Consider the following 23,210-nt stretch of genomic DNA (forward strand, 5'->3'; position numbering starts at 1 on the left):
CTTCTTGGAAACATTACAAATACTAAAAAACAAAAACAAAAAAATAACAAAAAACCCACAAAACTTGATGGTTTGAGGCTGATAGGAATTTGTCCTTATTTCATCTTCTTTTCTAACACTTTTATTGAGATATAATTAATACCCAAGGAGACTGAAATGTATATATTTGAGTTTGGCTATATGAATCCACCTGTGAAACTATCATTGCAATCAAAGTAATAGACATACTTATCACTGCTAAAAATTTCCTTGTGTACTTTTTATTTTTGTGTGTGATAAGAACACTTATCTACCCTTTTAACAAATGAGGTCTACCCTTCTAATAAAACTTTAAGTGGGCAGTACAGTCTTATTAACTACAGACACTATGTTATATGGCAGATCTCTAGAACTTCTTCATCTTGTACAACTGAAACCTTAAATCAGTTAGTTTTCTTCTCTCCCCAGTGCCTGGTAACCATTTTCTTCTCTTCCTTACTTTCTTGTAACCATTGTTCCATTCTCTTCTTCTATAAATTTGACTATTTTTTATAGTTTATATAAGTGGGATCAGGCAGTATTTGTCCTTCTGTGGCCAGCTTATTTCACTTAGCATAATGTCCTCCAGATTTATCCATATTGTTGCAAATGGATTTCCATTCTTCAAAAAAAAAAAAACCTCTTAAGTCAACTTAGGAGAAATCTACTTATAAATGAGATTGACACTGTTGATCCATAGCAAGTGTAATATACTTTTTCACTGTTAACTCATTAATGGTGAATAATTTCATCTTGTTATCTGCAAGATATCACCTCTTGCACCATCATGGATGCCATTGAATACATTTATTGAACACCTACTGTATAGTTACTGTGATAGGTATAGGGATTGCAAGTTGAATAAGCTAGTATCTGCCTCTGGGTACAGTGAGAGAGACAAACTTAAATTGAAATTATTACCATAGAATTCATAGGCTCTTCAACTCTCAGAATACAAAGAAGTACAATTCTTCCAGGGAGAGAGCCATCAGATGAAAAGCCATTAAGAGACTCTTAAATATGGAGAACAACCAAAGAGTTACAGGAGGGGTTGTGAGAGGGGTGATGGGCTAAATAGGTAAAGGGTATTAAGGAGTCTACTCCTGAAATCATTGTTGCACTATATACTAACTAACTTGGATGTAATTTTTTTAAAAAAATTAAAAAGAAAAGAATTCTAGTAAAAAAAAGTTAAAGTGACAAAATGACAGAATAGATCTAGAGTAAAAGAAGGATGTCAAAACGGGGCTGGTTGAGATAACAGAGGAGGATTAGAGAACAAGGGTCTCAAGATCTTAATGGGATTAAAGAGCAGGTCCTCAAGTCTATGAAGTTATAGTTGCAAATCAGGAAGTTTTAAGTAAGTAGAGGTTGAACAATGTCTCATTGTGACAAACAATCTGTATTTAGCAATATTGGCTGCAGTTAGATGAAAATCTGTGGCTATGAACATGTGAAGCAAACCAATCGTTATAGCCTCAGTATGTTTTAACTGACTAAGCCAAGCAGCTATAGATAATTTACAGATGAGTGAATCGGAAGCACAGTATAAATTTCCTTTAAAAAACATCTGGAAAGGGATAAAGAAATATACCTAGTATTGTACTAACCTAGTAGATTTGAAATTCATTAAGCCATGTTCAAAATTCAGATACAACCAAGTTGACTCATTCCTAGAAATTATTGTCAATTGCTATTGCTCGTAATGGTGGTGGTGGTGATTGTTTTTTTTTTTTTCTTTTTTAGTTTTTAATCTTACTTTCTCAAGATTTATTTTTGAAGACCTGGTCTCACCAATGTAATAAGTAGATGTTCATGTTTTCTTTTTCTTAGAAGACAGAAGGAAAGGATGATTCTCGTCTGCTAACTTAATTATTGAATAATAGTCATATCAAAATTCTATGAATTCAATTGTATTAAAATTATTAGTTTATAAACCTATCTTTCCAACTATACTGTAGGTTTCTTGATTGTAGAGATCAAGTCTTCCTCTTAAGACCCATGGAATCTAAAAACACAGTAGTATGAAAACACAGTACCAAACAGCTAATGGCCACTTAATTGATGTGTTTAAATATAAATGAAAGTATTTTATTTTATTTATTGCTTTATTAAAAACTATTAATCATTATTTTGAAAGCTACCTTTTGGCCATATCTCTATTTATAATCACCAAAGATTCTTATACTCATTAAACTTCTCAGGGTGTCAAGGACAATGGTAACAAAGTAAATGCTACTCCTCTAGTCTCTGGAATTAGCAGTAGTAACTGAAAATTTCAAAAAGAAGAGAATCTTTTTTAATTTGAAGTTTCATTTACATTTTCTAGATTAGTGATGGATTTCTTTATTAACAAGATTCTGACTTGGAAACTGTGTAGGATGAAGTCCTTTTATACTCTGCCATCGTGTGTGTGTGTGTGTGTGTGTGTGTGTGTGTGTGTGTGTGCGCGTGCGTGTGAATCCCACTCTCTTAATCTTAATTCCATTTTCAGTTAACTGGGACATGCTTTTATTGTACATACGACTTTTTATTTTGCTGTTGCATTGTAATTGCATTAGCTACTTTAAAATAATTTTTAAAAGACTTCATCATATAAGCAGTATTAGAGAATATAGCTTGAAAAACAAGTAAATATATAGAATTTCACAAATACTGATTCTACTCATTATAGAAAACAGCCCGATCTTTTTCTTCTCCTTTATACTTGTATTTTAAATTTAAAAATTAAATCCTAAGAGTACAATAAGGCATAAAAGCAAATCTGATTTACTCTGATTTAGAAGAGTACTGAGTCCATTAGCTATAATTCACATATACTCTCAAGTAATAGCTAAGAAAAGGTATGTCATGAGCTTCCATTTTATATCTTTGAATATTTAAAAATTATTTCAGCATATATGCTCATCAATTCTGTAATAGCATGAATGTGCTTTGTGACATATAAGTATTTTCCAATAATATACAATCAGCGAAAGCAAGTTGTCAAAATAGAACATGCAGTCTTCTCTGTTCAGCTGTTTGAGAACTGGTTTAATGGAAAATCACTTTAAAGGTTTGGTTTTAATTTAAGACATCTGTACTGAAGCAGTGTGCAACTGAGGTCCTCTAGTGTCACAGCTGGATATGGCATCAGCTTCTAAGATTGCGAATTATGTGTGTGCCTGTTGGAGAAAGGGAGACCCAAGACAAGAAGAGAGTACGATGGTACACATGACTTATAGAGCCAAATGAATTTAGAAAGCTACGCTCTTCATTTGTTAGTCAATGTCAAGGAAGTTTTCTTTGTTTTTAAAAGGGGAGAGGTCTGCATTCTTTCACATGCACATATTTATCAATGCCACTATAGTTGTTTTAAAGTTTGGAACCTTTACAAAGAAGGGTTTCTTTTTTGAGGCTGTTTAGGAAAATCTTGTTACTTTCAAATTGTTTTTGTTTCACACATTTCCTATTTGCTTGAGTGGCTGTTGTAACACTTTAATATGGGGGAAACTATTTGATAAAGAGAAATAGTTTAAATAAGCATTCATTTTTTTTGAGAGAGAGCACAGGAGCAAGCAGGGGAGGGGCAAAGGAAGACAGAGAGAGACAATCTTAAGCAGGGCCCACACTCAATGCAGAGTCAGGGCTAGGGAATGACCTTGAGACCATGACCTAAGTCAAAATCAAGAGTCAGATGCTTAACCGACTGAGCCACCCAGAAGCCTCGAATAAGCATTCTTTATAAGTGCTTTTTTTTTTTTTTTAGAACTTCTGTTAGTTCTCTTGTACATACTTTATGAAGAATACCACTTTATTGCTTTAAAATATGGCTGACAAGGGATTACCAGACATTTGAGGGAAAAAAAAAAAAAGTCTGAGAAAAAGAAAGCCAAGAGAAGGGGGGGAAGTAAATTTAAAAAATGCAAAAAACACTCCAGATGAAATAAAGATAACACCCTTCTTTTCCTCTTAATTAGCAGAATTCTAATAACTATCCTCAGAGAGACTCAAAAGAATAATGTATCCATAATTATAGAAAAGGATCTATTAAAAAACAACTAGAGAACAGAACAAAGATCTTGGAAATTAAATAGTAGAAGAGATAGGACTAAAGGCCAACTCATAGTAAATAAAACAGAAAATTGATCTCAAGAATAGATGTAATTTTTACTTGCTCTCTAAGAGTTCTAACTAAAAGATATAGTAGAGAGAGAGAAAACAATGACATAACAAATCAGCTTTTCCTTGTTAATTCTTCTGCTAATGGAACATGCGAGTCTTCAGATTAAAAGGGACACCCATTGCCTACTAACATAAATGTCCATACTCTAGATATACTGAACTAAAATTAAAATTGTTTAAGTCTAACTAAGGATAAAGTAAAAAATAATCCCAAGCTTCCAGAGAGGAATAACAAGGTATCTACAACAAAATTAGATTGATATTGGACTTCTTACCATTAATAAAGGACACTCAAAGACAATAGAGAAATCTTTTGCCAAGTTTAAAGGCAAGAATAAGAAATTTTAAGACTCGTCATGCTTTAAAATTTCCTACTCATGCCACCCTTATGAAAAATTTTCTCATGGATGTATTCTAACTAAATAACAATGTAAATACAAAATGAATTAAAAGTATAAAAATGATAGCTGATGATAACCTTCATAATAGGTTATATATTTCATAATTATAATATCCATTAATTCCTGATGACTAAGACATTTTCTCTTGAGAGCTAGGGGTTAAGTGGCTTAGGTGTATATTGTTTTCTTAGTTCTACGATGAATATTTACTAATTATAGTATAGCAATGTGAGAGTCACTTTCCAACTATCTCAGAGTGAAAGCCAAAGGCTTTACAATGGCCTAAATAGCCTTATGTGATCTGGCTCCTTGCTATGTCTCTGACCTCATCTCCTAACACCTTACCCTTCTCTCTCTCTCTACTGCATGCACAGTGATTTTGTTGCACTTTTTTGAACTGCTGTGCAATCTTCCACTTCAGGACTTGCTTCACGACTTGTGCCCTCTGCCTGAATCACATATTTCCCAGTGAGCTGCATGTCATTTTCATTTCCTTTAGATTTCTGCACAAATGTCACCTTAGTGAGGCCATTCCTTGATCTTTCTTCTCTATATGTAATAGCAACTTGCTATCCCACATTCTCTCTTCCTTTTTCTCCTTAGCACGTAATTACTATATATCATATTATGTATTTACATAAAATTTACATAAAATTACATAATTATGTATTTAGTATATTTGTTTAGCCTTCAAGAAAGGAATGTAGATTTCTTTTATTTCACGTATCAAATTTGATAATTTAAAAATAATATAAAAATCAGGAGTTGGGAAAGGAAAATGAGAATGTTGTAGAAGTATATTAATTATATCATCTTGCATAGCAGACTTAATAACATTAACTAAAGTATAAACAGCAGAAGAATTGAAAACAGAAACTGCTAAGGGTGGATACCTCTGGAAAGTCAGACTAGGATGAGAGGAAAGGGATTATAGCTTTTCATGTCTTGTTCCTTCTTATGAATTTAATTTGGAGCAGGGAGTCATATTATAAATTTTTTTTAAAGATTTTATTCAGCTTAAAATCAGCTTACTTTTTTAACATTAGGTTTATTGAGCTATAATTTATATATTTTAAAATATAATCTTTTTAGTGTACAGGTCAGTCAGTTTGACAAACTCATTAGTGTAATCATCATCAAAATCAAGAATATAACAGTTCTGTCAGGTAAAATTTCCACATGTTCTCTTGCAGTCAACTCGTCCCTCCAAGCAAGCCCATGATAATTAGTGATCTGGTATTCCATCCTTTTACTTTAATGTACATCTTTTATTTAATGTGTGTTTCATATAGCCTGAGTATAATTTAATCTTAAATCCTATGTAATCTGATCATCTTTATTTCAATTTTTATCTTTCAGTTTAGATATTTACATTATTTAATATGATGTTTGATATATCCTAATTAAAGTCTATGATTTTCTAATTGTTCCTTTTGTTCTTTGTTCTTTTTTCCTTTTATTCTGCCAGCTTTGAGGTTGACTATTTTTTTTTATTTATATATACTATTGGCTTATTGATACCTTTTTAAAAAATTACTGTTAGTGGTTACCTGCAGATATTAATTTAATTTTTAAAAGTCTAGTTTAAAATGTCAGGGATACCTGGCTGGCTTAGCTGATAGCGCATGTGACTCAATCTTGGAGTTGTGAATTTGAGTCCACATTGAGTGAGATTACGTAAAAAAAAAAAAAAAAAAAAAAAATCTTAAAAAAACAACAAAGTATAAGATAAACCAATAAAAATAGATAGATAGATAAGAAATCTATACCAAAATATTACTATTGATACTTTGGGGGATTGGGTTTGAATTAGTCTTTCACACTTTTCTATATATCATCCCTAACTTCCCATATTAATGGTGATTGATTTAAAAAAAAATGAAGAGAGATGGAGAGAGAGAGAAACTGAGCCTTTCACTGAAAGATGGGTTAGGAAGATTAAAGAGAAATGCTTGATAATTAGTCAATTGCTAGGGGTTGTTTTGTGAATATGGAAAGTAACCTCATGTCTATCTACCATAAAATACATTTTAGCTATTTCTTAGGAATTTAGGTATTTTGTCTCCAGCAGGAAAGGTGGTTTTCATTGACTTAATTCTGCCTGAAAGTTTTCCAGATATTTTGGCAAAGCCAAACCTGCAGAAGGTTAATTGTGCATCGCCAAAATTCAACTCCCTCCCTGCTATTAGAGTAGGCTTTGAAAACTGTAGGATCTTTGCCAGATCAATTCTGTTATAATCAGAAAATCCAAAATACATATGTGGTGGATAGTTTATAAAATATCTAGATTGTATTTTCTCTGAATAGAGGAGGAATAATAATAAAAATACAACTCTTTGAATTTTTGTAATGTCATTTCATTTTTTAAAACAGGTTCTGTATCTGCTTTGTAATTATATCTATTGATCTGTGACTTTTTGTTTTCTTTGTAGCTATTCAAAGGCTTTGTGCATAGCATTTGAGGTACTTCAGGGTTTGCAGTATATGAACAAGCATGGTATAGTACACCGGGCACTTTCTCCTCATAATATTCTTTTGGACCGAAAGGTAATTGTCATATAATACATTAAATATTTACTTGTTTTTTGTGGTTGAAAGCTACTGAAATCAGACCCATTCAATCAGAGGGTCTTTGGAATACAAATACGTTTTAATAATACTCATAATGCAATGGCTGTATGAACATGATATACTTCTGGTGGTTAGAAAAAAAACAACTACCTTTAATGGGGTGCCTGGGTGGCTCAGTTGATTAAGTGTCTGACTTCAGCTCAGGTCATGATCTTGGGGTTTGTGAGATCTAGCCCTACATTGGTTCTCCACTGTCAGCACAGAGCATACTTTGGATCCTATCTCCCTCTCTCTGCCTTTCCTGCCCGCCTCTCAAAAATAAATAAGCAATTAAAAGAAAAAGAACTATCCTTTAATTTTTTAAGTCCATGAGTTTTTTCATATGCATTATTCCTTCTTCCCCAAGACTCATTTTCTAACTTCATGTTTTGTTTTTCCTTTCATTCACTTTCTGAAATGTATGCATTGTAGCTTCCCAGTCCAGCCCTCTGAATTTGCTTTCATTTAAAAAAAAAAAAAAAAAGTTTATTTATTTTGAGAGAGAGAGAGAGAAAGCATGCGTGCATGGGAGGAGCAGAAAGAGAGAGATAGAGAGAATCCCAAGCAGGCTCCCTGCTGCCAGCACAGAGCTAATGACATGGGGCTCCATCTAACAGATCGTGAGATCATGTCCTCCTCTGAAATCAGGAGTTGGTCATGTAACCAACTGAGCCATCCAGGCACCCCTAAATTTGCTTTCATTTAAATTCTTTAAAATTTAAAGAAAACTTCTCTTGACACAGTATTTTTTTGATAGTGCAACTGTATTGTTGCATTTTCTCCTGTTTAGTCTTCTTCCTCCTCCCTGTTTTTTCTTCTCTATTTTATTCCCCATTTATTGTCTTTATTTACCAGCTGTTCATACCCAGCTTCTTTTTTTTATTGTGGTACCACTTCTCTACTTGCATATCTTATGGGGGATTAATAAGAAGAAAGTCAACCCCTGTAAGAGAATTATGGGTAGCAAGATGGTATATTTTCAGGAAAAATCATACTCAATTTTTTTCACAAGCATGTAAATAGTTTTGAGAGAATTATGTCTGGAGAATTATTTTTTATATTAGAAGGATTATTCTTTTCCTCTGATTCTTTTCCAGACTTTTAATACAATTATGCTATGGTATTCAAAATCATAAAAGCTAAAATGGTACTCATTAATTTCATATTTATGGCAGTGGAGTATATAACCAATCTGAGTTGTTTTAAGATATAAATGTTTTGTAATTCTGAGAAATAAAGTTCTTGAGAAAAAACAAGTCTTAAAATCAACTTAATGTTTTTTTAAAGTCTTAAATACCTAAAAGGAGGAAAACTTAAGAGACTTACAAAATTTATATTTGTCTTTTATTAAGAATCTCACTCATCATATTATGGCCTTTTCAAACAATATAAACGATTATGAATCTAGCAGATTCACTAACATCTTAATGATTTGGGAACTGATCTTTTCAAGTAAAGAATTCCCTTGTCAGGGTTAAATTTATAACATTATGAATGGACTTTTAACTCCTTGAAAAAACATTCTTTTGTGAAAATTATCAAAGATGTTCTAAGCAGGGATTCAAGACAAATGAAAACATTTCTGCTCTTTTTGTCTTGTCAACATATCTGGAAAATATTAAAGGAAAAAATTTTTAAGTTATTTGTTGTTTTGATATCTATATACAAGTTATATATGTGTATATACATACATATGTAAGTGTATACATATACATACACATATATTTGTAATTAGTTTAAAGCAGGCTTCATGCATTGGTAAACAGTTTTTAATATAATTATAATAAAATATGATTTTTAATGTACCTCACTAATGGTGATTTCCTTACTTATGAAATATATTCTGATATTTTTTCCTACTAGTAATATAGTATTTAATAGTGCTTTTCTTATTATTATTGTAGGGACATGTTAAATTGGCTAAATTTGGACTTTATCACATGACAGCTCATGGTGACGATGTTGATTTCCCAATTGGGTGAGGATATGTTTTCTTTTTTTCTCAGTTTATCTTAAACTTTGTAATATTTGATAAAATGTATATTCTGTTAATAGTGATATTACTTTCTGATTAAAAAAAACTAGCTTTCCTTTATTAACATATTTGAATCTTCCATATATTTTTAAAAGAGTAGACAACGAGTTTTTCCCAGTATCCAAAATATACCTGATGTTGATATTTCATTGAATTGTCAGAGTCTAATAGAATATTGAACTTCTTCACCTTTTAATACTTACTAATTAATTTTATTTCATCCAGAATTAGATAAAATTAACACAAGAAGGCCTTAATTCTCATTTAATGATAATGTGTGTTCCTTAAAAGACTGAGAAATATTATTCTTATATTATTTGGTACTGTTTCTAAGTTTAATTCCTTGTTCTCTGAGATATAATTGTATATTAAGACTCAAATTGAGTCACTGTAGGTATCAGAGGTAATGGGGTAGAAAGTCTGTGTTTAAGTTTGGAGACGTTTATTTGATCACTTCTGATAGGGAATTCCAGTTTATGTTGGCCTCTAAGAAAGGAAAGCTATTTTATCCTGTTTCAACCAGATGCTTGTGATGCAGATTTTTGTGTTATATTTATTGTGGGATTGTTCTTTAGACATTTTAATAATATAATTCTTTTATTTTTTGAGTGTTTAATTTTGACATTATTTTCAATACATAGAAATTTCAAAGTAGTACAAAGAATCACAGTATAGCCTTCACTCAGATTCCCCAAAGGTTAACATTTCACTACATTTGCTTTATCTCTTTCCTTTTTCTTACACATATACATGTATATACATATAAGTTTTTTTTAATCATTTAAGAGTAGTTAATGCATCTGATGGCTTTTTAACCCTAAATACTTCAGTTTGTATTCCTAAAGAAAGGAGTTTTCTTATATAACCACAAAACAAATACCAAAACAAAGAAATTAAAATTGATATAGTAGTGTTATCTACTCTAGAGACTTGAACCATAATGTTCAGTTGCTTTGTGATTTATTTACTTATTTATTTATTATTTATTTTATGTCTTTATTTTATTTTGAGAGACAGAGACAGAGAGCAAGTGAGGGAAGGGCAGAGAGAAAGGGAGACACAGAATCTGAAGCAGCCTCTGGGCTCTGAGCTGGCAGTCAGCACAGAGCCCGAGGCGGGGCTTGAACCCTAGGACTGTGAGATTATGACCTGAGCCAAAGTTGGACGCTTAACCCACTGAGCCACCCAGGCACCCCATGATTTTTTTAATAGTATCCATTTGTGTTTTGCTCTTTGGGCCCTCTCAAATCAGTTCTGTCACTCTATTACCAAGAATGGTGGTTTGGAATCATGGCATGTGTTTTTGCAAGAGAACATTGCTTAATTAGATGTTTAAAAAAAGAGATTCATTTCTAAATTATCCTTTTATCTTTATAAAGTAGATTGTAGGCTGGTACCTAAAATTTTTGTTAGTTAGGACATAGCTAATAATCTTAAAATAAATTGCTTCGGTATTCCTTCCTTTATTTATTAAGACAATATTGATTGAGCACCTTCTCTTCTGGTTGCTGGATGTGCAAAAATGGATAAGGTAGATTCGTCTCCTCAAGAAACTCTTTGTTTCATGGGAAAATTTCCTCTTTTGATGGCCTATTTCTTAAGGTACAATAAATAATTGTATAGTTTGCATACCAAAACTTGTGGTTGTAGGAAACAAACAATTGTTTTCCAAGCTCGAAAACTATTTTATAAAAATAGCCTACATTTTATTTGTTTAAAAAAAAGAAACCTTTAAATGTAATAAAAATAAGTCCACAATAAAGCTCTAATGTCTTCTTTAATATGCAATAATTGCCTTTTGAAGTACTTTTTAGGGAGCAGTAGTCTGATAGGAAGTATGTGATTGCTGCTGCTGCTTCAGGTTGTCTAGATCAATCTGTATGAGAAAGAACTCCAAAACCATAATTTAAACATAAATTACTTTAATTTTTTTACCTTTAAATCCAAGGCGCTTTATTTAGTAATGAATAGAAGAAAGGAAGTGATTTTTTGTAAAGCACATCAAGCATGTTGAAGAACTATATTTGAATTTAAAATGCTTGGGTAGAATTGGTCTTGTGTGCCATTTGTTCTGGTTTACTTTGAAGTCTTGGACCCAAAGGGCCTGACCAGAAAGTATCAAAGAGCAAAATGTGAAACATTAGCCAGGAAAAATAAAGTGATCAAACAGCTAAGGCATGAAAGAAAATATTTACACCAGAAGAAGCTTGCCGTTGATTCAAAAGACAAATATTAAGGAACAACAAAGGAAAATGTTAACATCTGTTTCAGAATATTGTAAAGAGTTAGAAATTGGACATTCATTTCAGTTGGCCAGTAGCTTAATACCTTGTTAAAACATCAAACAGATGATGAAAGCCACTTATGTTTACCTCACTAGTCATAGTCATACTATGACTTAAAGCATACCTAAAGCAGAGTTCTGGTAATTTTCTTTGAGTGTTGAAATGCTATGCTAAAGAAGAGACACATGTCGAAAGAAGATAGTCTATATTTAAAAACAATCCTAAGGTTTATTATTTTTATTAATTACTTTAATTATTTCTTGATTTGAAGGGAAATTCGAATTTTTGGAGCAAGGATCACCTCTGTTTCTAGAGATTACCAGTTGAAACTTTTAGGTATAAAGATTTACCTATAGTATTTCTTGATTTTTATCTAACCACAGCAATATTTTTGGATAAGATTTTCTGGAAATCAGGATTAAAAATAAACAGTTTTCCATCTAGTTGTATTATGGTGTTATGATTAGAAATACAGTGTTGTATTTGTGTCATATTTTCCATTTTTATAAAAACATCTTTAGGTACTCACTAATATTTATAACAGTTTGGTGAGGTAGACATTACTATTCCTATTTTCATTTTTTTTTTTTTTTAATTTCTAGGAGAGAGAGAGACAGCGTGAGCAGGGGAGGGTCAGAGAGAGAGGGAGATACAGACTCTGAATCAGGCTCCAGGCTCTGAACTGGCTGTCAGCACAGAGCCTGACACGGGGCTCGAACCCACGAACCGTGAGATCATGACCCAAGCGAAAGTCGGATGCTTAACCGACTAAGCCACCCAGGCGCCCCTCCTATTTTCAGATTAAGTAACCATAGTCCTGTTAGAAATGAAACTGGAACACAGGTATTATAATAATATCAAAGCCATACTTCTTCCACTAGGTTTTAGTTGTTTACAGAGATGTCATTTAGACGAGCAATATGATCACTCTAGGGTTAAAATAACATAATACAAATTTGTATATGAGAGAAATATATGAGCAGATTAAAGGCAGATATTAGTAACATCATCATCATCATTGTATTAAAATGGAAATAAATTTAAAACCTAATTTACCTATTTGAATTTAAGTTCTATCCTCTGATTTAATTGACTTATATTTTACATGTAAGTAAGTACTGGCAATCATAGTATGAGGAGGTGGCTATAGATTAATGCAGGAAGAGAAATGGAAGTAATATTTGAGTGCCTACATATATTACATAGATGTTCCATATACTTACACATTTTTATTGTAGTCACTATTGCAGGGTGCCATTATAATCTAATGTCCTGGAATTGAAAAAGCCAGATAATTATGCTCATGACTAAGTCCGATGATAAACGAAGAAAGGGTATGTACCAATGCAATAAGTAGGGCAGAGTTCCACTCATTTTTATTTCTAAAGCTGTTTTTGTTTCTTTTTTTTTTAATTTATGTTTTTTTTATTTTTGAGAGAGAGAAATGAGGGTGGAGGTGGGGAGGGACAGAGAGAGGGAGACACAGAATCTGAAGCAGGTTCCAGGCTCTGAGCTGGCAGCACAGAGCCCAACATGGGGCTCAAACTCACAGACTGCAGGATGATGACCTGAGCCAAAGTTAGACATTTAACCAACTGAGCCACCCAGGTGCCCCTGTTTTTGTTTCTTTTGTTTCTAGGCAGTAAGATTTAAATTTAGTAATTCTCAGTAAATCTGATACTTATGTACTGTGTGCTTTTTAAATTTCCTGTAAAGGGGTATCTGGGTGCCTCAGTCAGTTATGACCAACTCTTGATTTTGGCTTAGGTCATGATCTTGTGATTTGTGACATCAAGCTCTACCTTGGGCTCTGCATTGTCATTGCAGAGCCTCCTTGGGATTCTCTCTCTCCCTCTCTCTGCCCCTCCCCTGTTCACACATATATGCCCTCTCTCCCTCTCTCAAAATAAACAAATAAACTTTTAAAAGATTGTCTTCAAGGTAGTCTTAATGGGCATTTTTGAAAGGAAATGTTATTTTTTAACAAAAATTTACTGAGCATCTATTATATTTAAATTTTTTTGGTAGTTGCACAGGGTTTATAAAAGTGAATATGATACACCAATGCCCTCAAGTTGTTTGGGTTTTTTCAAAGGAGGGTAAATTTTTGTATACTAAGTATTATAAACATAAAAAAAAACCATAAAAATGGGTTGTATTACATATTGTGTATAGTCCATTACATACATATAAAACAAGTAAAGTAAGTATCTTATAGTCATTAGAGAACCATAAAGATATAGCTAAAATGCCATGAGGATTCACTGAGAAAAGTAATAATTTCCATCTCAGCAAATCAACTTAAGTTGTTTTGGAACTATTCATAAAATCAATTCATTAGAAAATTAAAGTTAGAAGTTTGACACATTTTATAGAGTATACTGTTTATAAAGGCTTTGTCTGGTTTTTTAATGTTTTATTTACTTTTGTGAGAGAGAGAAAGCACAAGTGGGAGAGATAGAGAAACTGAAGTGGGCTCTGTGCTGACCATAGAGAGCAGATGCGGGGCTCAAACTCAGGAACACAAGATCATGACCTGAGCTAAAGTTGGATGCTCAACTATTCAACAGACTGAGCCACCCTGGAGTCCAAAGGCTTTTTTATTAAATAAATGGCTTACATTTTTTTATTTTAGAAGACAGAAGATATTAACAGTATTTTAGTCTGATAAGATATTTTATATAATAATATGATTTTACCAACTCCTTTATATTAATTGTTGAATTTCCTGCTAAAATATTTTTTATATTTGGGGTGCCTGGGTGGTCCAGTCAGTTAATCATCTGACTCTTAATTTTGGCTCAGGTCATGATCTTATAGTTGGTGGGTTCAAGCCCCAAGTTGGGCTCTGCGCTGAGAGTGCAGAGTGTACTTGGGATTCTCTCTCTCTCTCCCTTTCTCTCTCTCCCTCTAAATATTCAGATGGTTAGGAAATCTGTAATCATAATTTAATAGAGTAATATATCAGAATTAAAATTCAAGGAATCACTTCTCTGGATTATTAAAAATATTTGATTTAACATCATAACATTTTCATTAAAATTCTTTTTTTTTTTAATATTTTTATTTATTTCTAGGAGAGAGAGAGACAGCGTGAACAGGAGAGGGTCAGAGAGAGAGGGAGTCACAGACTGAAACAGGCTCCAGGCTCTGAGCTGGCAGTCAGCACAGAGCCTGATGCGGGGCTCGAACCCACGAACCGCGAGATCAAGACCTAAGCGAAAGTCGGACGCTTAACCGACTAAGCCACCTAGGCGCCCCTAAAATTCTTAATAAAAAGGACTATGTGAATACTTCCTTAATGTAGTGAAAATCATCCACCTATCTCTATCTGCCTGTTATTAGGTAGAGAGACTGATCTCAACCCAAAAGTTTTCAGGTTTTAAACAAAATGTTTATTAACACCACTGTCATTTGACAATGTATTCCTGGCACTAATGAATGCAATTGCACAAGGAAAAGAAATCAGATAAATATAAATGGAAAGAAGAATCATAAAATTATGATTTCTTCAGTGAAATTATTAGAAACAAAAATTCCAGGAATGCAAGGTTGGTTAAACATTAGGGAATTAACTAATATATTTAAACTCATTATAAATGAGTTTGATTATCTACAAGACTACTCAAAAGAATTCTCCCATAAAAGATGAGGGTTTAGTGAGGTTGTAGATACAAGATTAATACAAAGAAATTATTTACAAATCAGCAAAAATATATATAATACCTAATAAGAATCTAATCAGGTATGTTCACTATCTCTGTGAAAGAAACATAAATCCTTTTTAAAAGACATTACAAAAGACCTAAATAAATATAGAGATACCATGTTCATAGACTGTTAGGGTCAGTATCGGAAAGATGCCAGTTATCCCCACCTGTTCTACATTTGATCTAATTTTAATTAAAATTCCAACTGTGTGTGTGTGTGTGTGTGTGTGTGTGTGTGTGTGTGTGAGACAAGATAGCTTTATATATATATAAGTATGTATATATAATATAACCATTAAATTAATATGAATACTACTACTATATTACTATGATAATTATTAATTAAATCGATAATATAAAATTATATGGTTTATTATTTAAGATATATAGACATATATGAATTAAAAATAACTGTAACAAGAACATAACATATATTACTTGTTATAATATATGTTATTATAATAAGTAACATAAATAACAGTTAAGTTATGAGCATATTATTTAATTATTAATTAAAGTATATGCTATATACAATTTATATTTATTAAACAATAATATAGATTATATTGAATGTTATATTTATATTATAAAAATATTGTTTAATTATTAAATAATAATATGAAAGCATAATATAAATGTGAAATATAAAATTAAATAAATATATGTAAAACAAACATCTGAAAAGTACCTAGACACTCCTGCAGAGGAATTAAAAGATGTGTGTGTTTTGAGAGGATTTGATTTAGCAATTATTGGTGATTATTTATATAATGTTATAGACTTAAAATAGTATAATGGTACCGTGTCAGGCAAGCTTACCAATAGAACAAAATAGGTAGCTAAGATGCAAACCAACATGTATGGAGAGAATTTATATGTGGTAGAAGCTGGTACTATGGACTAGTTCTAGTTCCCTAGTTCTAGGGAAATAAAGTATCAATAAATGGAATAGGTCTCAATTGATTATCTGGGTAAGAATGGAACTTCCAAGATGTCCTTCAGAGTTTGGCCAAATAAATTAAGTGCATCAATACAATGAAATTATTGACAATTTTCAAAGAGAATGAGGCAAATCTACACTTATTTTTATGGAATGATCTCTAAAATGAACTCTAAGTGAAAAAACAAAGGTGTGCAGAGTAGTGTGTATAGTATGCTGCCACATGGAGCAGTGGTGATGGACGGTCAAGTTTATCTCTATATAAATATGTATGGGTATATTTTTGGAGTACGGAGATGGGAGAGTCTTTTCCATATTTATAATTTTAAAGATTTTGACATTCCTACTACTTAAAAGAATACATACTATTTTCAAAGATAGAATGTACTTTAAATAATAGTTACGTGTAAGGAGAAGACAGGTAGTAAGAAGGAAAGGAAGACACCTGGAAACAGAATTCTGCAAGAAGGCAATGGCTCAGAAAGAGAGGAAAGCAAAGAAAGGAACTAATGCTTCAGAGAGACACAGTAGCTTTAAAATTATTTGAGACTCATATTTTCTCTTGATTCTAGACACAAAGATCTATATTATGATAGTTTGGAATTCTTCCTAGCAAAGATGTTAATTTGATTTCACTGGACTTTTACATAGATCTTACTATACTGATAGTAAAAGCATAGTATTACATTTACTCTTTTGTAGTTTGTAGTAATTGTTCATTTATTTAATATATCATTGTAGGTATCCATCATACTTGGCCCCTGAGGTAATTGCGCAAGGAATTTTCAAAAGCACTGATCATATGCCAAGTGAAAAACCATTGCCTTCGGGCCCCAAATCAGATGTGTGGTCTCTTGGAATCATTTTATTTGAGCTTTGTGTGGTATGTATAAAGAAATATTAAACTAATAAGAAATTGTATGCTTATTAGATTAAGATTTTTTGGAGAGCTCTCTAAGGAGAGCTACTTAGTAATAATATGTTTTTGCTTTCTGGATTCACTAGATACAAGGTAAAAAAGGCTTAAATCTATTTGACTTGTTAAAAAAATACTGTTTGACAGTTTATTTGCATATTATTTTGATATCTTTAGAAGTGTTTGTTTTGTTCTTATACTAAGTATGAAAATTTTACACCATACTAAGTGTAAAAAATTAGTTCTAGAAATGTTTGCTCTAAAACTACTTACACCCTTTGACGTGTTCATGCTCTCTCTCCATTCTGTGGTATTCTTTTTTCCCTAAATACCTTCTTCTATTCTCTTATATTTTCTAGAAGACTCACTTTGTAGTTGTATTTTATGAGACCTTTCCTAGATACTCTCTTTATTTATTAGGGCAAAGACTAATCTGCTATTAAAGAGAAAGACTTTAAAGATATAGTAGCTTAGAGAACATAGGTGTTTTGTGCCTCCTGTAACACTCCACATCATGCAGAAATCCAGACTCAGGCTCTGTCAATCTCAAATGTCTAGTTTCTAAAGCCAGTTTCTTTATCATCATTTTTATCCATAGGGAAGGAGAGGAGTATGTTCATGGTACTGTCTTTAAGAAAATGATCTGGGTACCTGCGTGTCTCAGTAGAGAGTCCAGCTTTTGATTTTGGCTCAGGTTTTGATCTCGTGGTTCATGAAATTGACCCCCACATTGGTCTCTGGCCTGACAGCGTGGAGCCTGCTTGGGATTCTCCCTCTTCTTCCCTCTCTGTCCCTCCCCTGCTCATACGCGCTCTCTCAAAATAAATAAACGTGAAAAATAATTTTTAAAAAAGATGATCTAAAAGTGCAAATATCAACTCTGTATTTTTCATTGGTGACATTTTACTTAAGTGGCTACATTGAATATAGGTACAAGGGAGACTAAGAAATGTAGTCTTTAGCTGGACATGTAAATATTGAGAAAGAATATGAGAATGAATTTAGAGGGACAGCTAACAGCCTGTTATGGCCAAGATGGGAGTAATTTTGGAGGAACAATTAACGGTCTGTTAATCCTACTTCCAAATAACTGCAAGCATTAGGTCCTTATCTTCTTTCCTCTTTTATTATGACACGTGTCACATGTGCCTACTTTACTTGGACAATGAGATCTTTAGAATCAGAAATTTTTCATCTATACTGTTGGAAAAATGAAATAAAATTATATATGTATATGTGTGTGTGTGTGTATATGTATGAAGTACTTAGTATAGTATGTTATATAGCAAATAGTCCATAAACTTGGAAGATAAAGTCAGAAGAGCTATGTGAATTCCAAGAAAGGAAATATTTATTTCATAATAGGGGCTTCATGACATTTTAAGTGGTACTTAAGTTTAGATAGTCTAGTTTAGAATGGCATACTGAAGATAAGCTTAAATCTTCCTCTACTCCATCAAACTGTTAGAATTGATATAAGATATTAAGATATAAATTAATAGCACACTAACAACTAAAAAGGGAACTTTTGGTATGCTAAAAATCCTAGAAAATAGATGAGAAACTATAGCAATACTGTTTTGCTAGGAAGCTCTTATCTATCACCAGAAAAGCAGACAGCCACTGTTCACCCAGAAGTTTCCATAGTCCAAAAGATGTATAGGAAAATTTGTATTAAGAGGTGAGAACATATCTAAGAAATACCAAACACCTAAAACAATGCATCTACAATACAATACATGCAATAAATACATACATCTACAATAAAAAAAGAAACAGAAGAATTTACACCATTGAAAGTACTTTAAAATAAATGTACATATTCTTTAGGAGATAAAGGAAACAATTCCATTTGTTTTTTTTTTTTTTTTTACAAATAGTTTATTGTCAAATTAGTTTCCACATAACACTCAGTGCTCATCCCAAGTGTCCTCCTCAATGCCCATCCCCCCCTCCCCCCCATATCCATCAGTCCTCAGTTTTTGTCAGCATTCAAGAGTCTCTCATGGTTTGCCTCTCTCCCTTTCCCCCACCATTTCCGCCCTTCTTCTCCCCCTTGTTCCTCCGTCAAGTTCCTCCTAATCCTCCTATACGTGCAAACATATGATATTTGTCCTTCTCTGCCTGACTTATTTCGCTCAGCATAACACCCTCAAGGTCCATCCATGTTGCTACACATGGCCAGATTTCATTGTTTCTCATTGCCATGTAGTATTCCATGGTATAGATAAACCACATCTTCTTGATCCATTCATCTGTTGATGGACACTTAGGCTCTTTCCATGTTTTAGCTATAGTGGAGAGTGCTGCTATGAACATTGGGGTACATGTGCTCCTATGCCTCAGCATTTCTATATCCCTTGGGTAAATTCCTAGCAGTGCTATTGCTGGGTCCTAGGGGAGTTCTATTGTTAGTTTCCTGAGGAACCTCCACACTGTTTTCCAGAGGAAACAATTCCATTTGTGAAACAATTATAGAAACTGTGCATCAAGAACATTTGATGAAAAGAACAAGAACCAGTTAAGGGTTTTAAGGGAAAAAAATGTAACTGTTGAAATAAAGAAGTAAATAGATGGATCATAGGAAACTAGACACCCTGATCATAGATGATGAAGCTGAATGATTCCCCCAGAATATGTCACAAAGAAATAAAGAGATTAAAAATATAAAAGAAAATTTAAAAGGCAGGGAAGATAGTTCCAGATGTTCTAATATTTGTCATATATTAGTATTAGAAACCTAAACTAAAGGTGTTGGTTAAAAAGAACCCACTAATTACCTTGCAAGGCAAATGAAAAAAAAAATCACAACATACAACAACAACAACAAATACTTAGAAATCGTATACTCTACTTTTAGAAGAATAACCAATAATGAAATAATGAGTAACATTTATTGAGAACTTTTCAAGAATCAGGTACTTTTCTAATCTCTTTACATCTATTATTTCAGTCAATACTCACACCAGTCTTATAAAATTTAATTATTATCTTTAGTTTACAGATCAGGAAATTGAAGTACAGAGAAATTAAGCAACCTCTCCTAGTTACAGTACTTGAGCAGATTTGTACCTATCAACTACATGCAAAGCTGTACTCTTAACTACACGCCAAGCTGCCTTCACTAAGTTATCACTGTTAATGAAAAATCTCCAAATGTGTCGAAGAGAAAAGACATACTACCTACCAAGAATAAGATTGACATTAAACTTCTTAGTAGCTTGGATAAAAGAAAGCAGTGGCACAATGCTATCAGAGTGCTGAGAGAGGTACTTTGAATTTTGAATTCTTTAACTCACAAAATTAACATTCAGGAGTGGGAATGAAATAAAGGATATATACACAATTTTGATAGCCATGAAGAAAAAAATTGCTGGTAGGTAAATAACATGAGTCAAAGCCTGTATGCCTGAATAGGCAGAGTGTGTTCACTGTATTGCAAGTAGTCAAATTGAACTGCTTCATATGTGGGGTGTGTGTGTGTGTTTATCACAGGTAGATAAATAGTAAACACTTAGATCAAAAATATATATCAGAGCCATATTCTAGAAGACTTTGATTTTTGAATTGAGAAGTTTATATTTAGTTATATAAGGTATGGAGGACCATTTAAAGATTTTAAATAAGATATTGACTAAGTCAAACTTGCATTTCTAGAAGATTAATAGAAGTAGAGTAAGAAATTAAAAGAGGAATGGCAACTTTTTCTTTCAATGATCTCTCCACCTATAGTTCTAATTCCATAAATGTTTAAGAAAGCTTTTTGCTCTTTCTTAAAAAAAGAACATAGAGACTTTTTTTTCCTCCACGTAAAGACCAAGCTATATTCTTAAGCCTTTTCTTCCTTTTTTTAAATGTTTATTTATTTATTTTGAGAGAGAGAAAGAGAGAGAGGGCACAAGCAGAGGAAGGACAGAGAGGAGAGAGAGAATCCCAAACAGGCTCCACACTCAACACTGAGCTCAGTGTGAGGTTCAGTCTCATGACCATGGGATCATGACCTGAGCTGAAAATCAGTAATCGAATGCTCAATCGACTAAGCTACCCAGGCATCCTGTAAGCCTTTCCTTTTAAGTCTACTTAAAGGATCCTATAAGTTTAATTTGTTAATAATAAAGGAAACATAATTGCCAACATTTATGAAGGATTTTCTGTGTGCAATAAATGCCAAGCACTTTTCATATATTATATAATCCTCATTGCAACCTGTGTGTCACATACAGTTAATATTCCAGTTTTATAAATGAAAAAAGTAAAACTTAAAGTGATTAAGTAATTTCCCCCAAGTTATAGAACTTGTGGTTGAAAGTCCAATTTGGCACACAACAGTTGCTCAACACATAATTGTTGAAGTTATAAGTGATTCCAGACTATTTCAAGCATTCCCCTGCGGCTAATAAGAAAACAATTAAAATACAATGTATGTGTCTTAAAATAAATGTACCAGGTTCTATGGAAGCACAAAGGATGGTTGTCTTATTCATTGTGGGAGGAGAAAGGAGTGTCATGGAATGTTTTTTAATAGAGATGACAGATTACCTGGATCTCATGATAAATAAGTAGGAATTAGGTAAATGTAAGGAGAGTATGACTTTTTCACAGGGGACATTTGGTCTCTTAATCAAATCAGACTCCTGGTGGCCTGGAATCTCTCTAGACAACCAGGTATATATACGTTTCAAAAATGGGGAATGCTTGAGACCAAATTAGAATGTAATTGGTCCTTAGAAATGTGAAATGTTTAAATGTTAAACCAATGATTCTTCCTTAATGGAGCTAACTCTAAAAGTGAAATAAATCCTCTGAAGAGAAAAAGAGGTACCTGATAAAATCATTTTCAGCTCTGGGGGAAAAAATACCTCCCTGAAAAAAGATGTAAATTTTAACACAAATTTCTTTTCCCATTTTATGTAGGGAAGAAAATTATTTCAAAGCTTGGATATTTCTGAAAGACTTAAATTTTTGCTTACATTAGGTAAGTGTCTCACAATTGATTATTTTTCAAGTACAAATATAATCTTTAGTGACTTTTAGTAATCATACACATTAATAAGGTATTCTAAAATAGTGAATACACTGAAATATCCTGACTTTTTACATTTTCTAATGATCAGTGGTAAGCATTAACAAGACAATTTAAGAAGTGCTTTATGAAATATTATTGTAGTGCTTTCCTTATTCATTAAGAAATTCTAATGTTGATGGATATTATCTTAGCTTCATGATCTAGCCAAGTAAACTAAGTTGTGATATCAAAATATGAAAATATAAAATTATACTCCGCTGTAGCAGTTTACCTTCTGATAATATATCTTAAATTTTGAGCTTTCTATTTGATAAGTCATGTGTGAATAATGACTGAGAAGAACGTTTATTTTTTTTCTCTTAACAAGCTCATTTATTTTACATGTATATTAGACCCTAATGTTTTAATTCAAGTTTACAAAAATTTTTGTAATGTATTTTAGGTTGGAATAAATTAAGCATGTATGGTAATAAAGGAGACAAAAACAGTGATAGAGCACTTTATATGAAAGAGTGACAGATTGGTGTCCAGGTATATAGGGTTTATAAGTAAGAATATATATAGAAAAGTATTATTAAATATTGAATAATAATGAATTACAAATATAACTACACTAAATTTTACCATATTTACAACATTTAATTTCAGCATTTGATAATAAGTCTATGAAAGAGTCTTGGAGATTTCTTCATATGGCCTACAGACTAAACTTAAACTTTATTATTTTTTAATATATTTTTTAATGTTTATTGGTATTGAGAGAGAGAGAGAACACACACACACACAAATGAGGGAGGGGCAGAGAGAGAGGAAGAGAGAGAATCCCAAACAGACTCCACCCTGACAGCATGGAGTCTTGTGCAGGGCTCAATCCTATGAACTGAACCATGAGATCATGACCTGAGCTGAAATCAAGAACCAGGCATTTAACTGACTAAGCCAGTTGGGGGCCCTTACTTTATTATTATTAATTTTTTAAATTCTAAATCCAGTGTAGTTAACATACAGAGTCACATTGTTTGAGGTGTACAATGTAGTGATTCAGCAAGTCTGTATATTACTCAGTGCTCAACATGTTAAATATACTCTTAATTTCTTTCATCTA

At 32.4% G+C, this 23,210-nt stretch overlaps 1 protein-coding gene across 3 annotated transcripts in view; it reads left to right on the plus strand.

Moving 5' to 3' along the window:
* TBCK (TBC1 domain containing kinase) overlaps positions 1 to 23,210 on the plus strand; it is a 192,281-nt gene that overhangs the window by 43,764 nt on the left and 125,307 nt on the right. For all 3 annotated transcript variants that reach the window (XM_039255615.1, XM_039255614.1, XM_039255616.1), the window contains exons 4-7: positions 7,016 to 7,130; positions 9,098 to 9,171; positions 16,905 to 17,046; positions 21,994 to 22,054. In XM_039255615.1, coding sequence (XP_039111546.1) covers positions 7,016 to 7,130; positions 9,098 to 9,171; positions 16,905 to 17,046; positions 21,994 to 22,054 — 392 coding nt within the window. The remainder of the gene's footprint in view (positions 1 to 7,015; positions 7,131 to 9,097; positions 9,172 to 16,904; positions 17,047 to 21,993; positions 22,055 to 23,210) is intronic.

Source organism: Hyaena hyaena, unplaced genomic scaffold (genome assembly GCF_003009895.1).
Source record: "Hyaena hyaena isolate Hyena2069 unplaced genomic scaffold, ASM300989v1 scaffold_535, whole genome shotgun sequence".
Taxonomy (NCBI): Eukaryota; Metazoa; Chordata; class Mammalia; order Carnivora; family Hyaenidae; genus Hyaena; species Hyaena hyaena.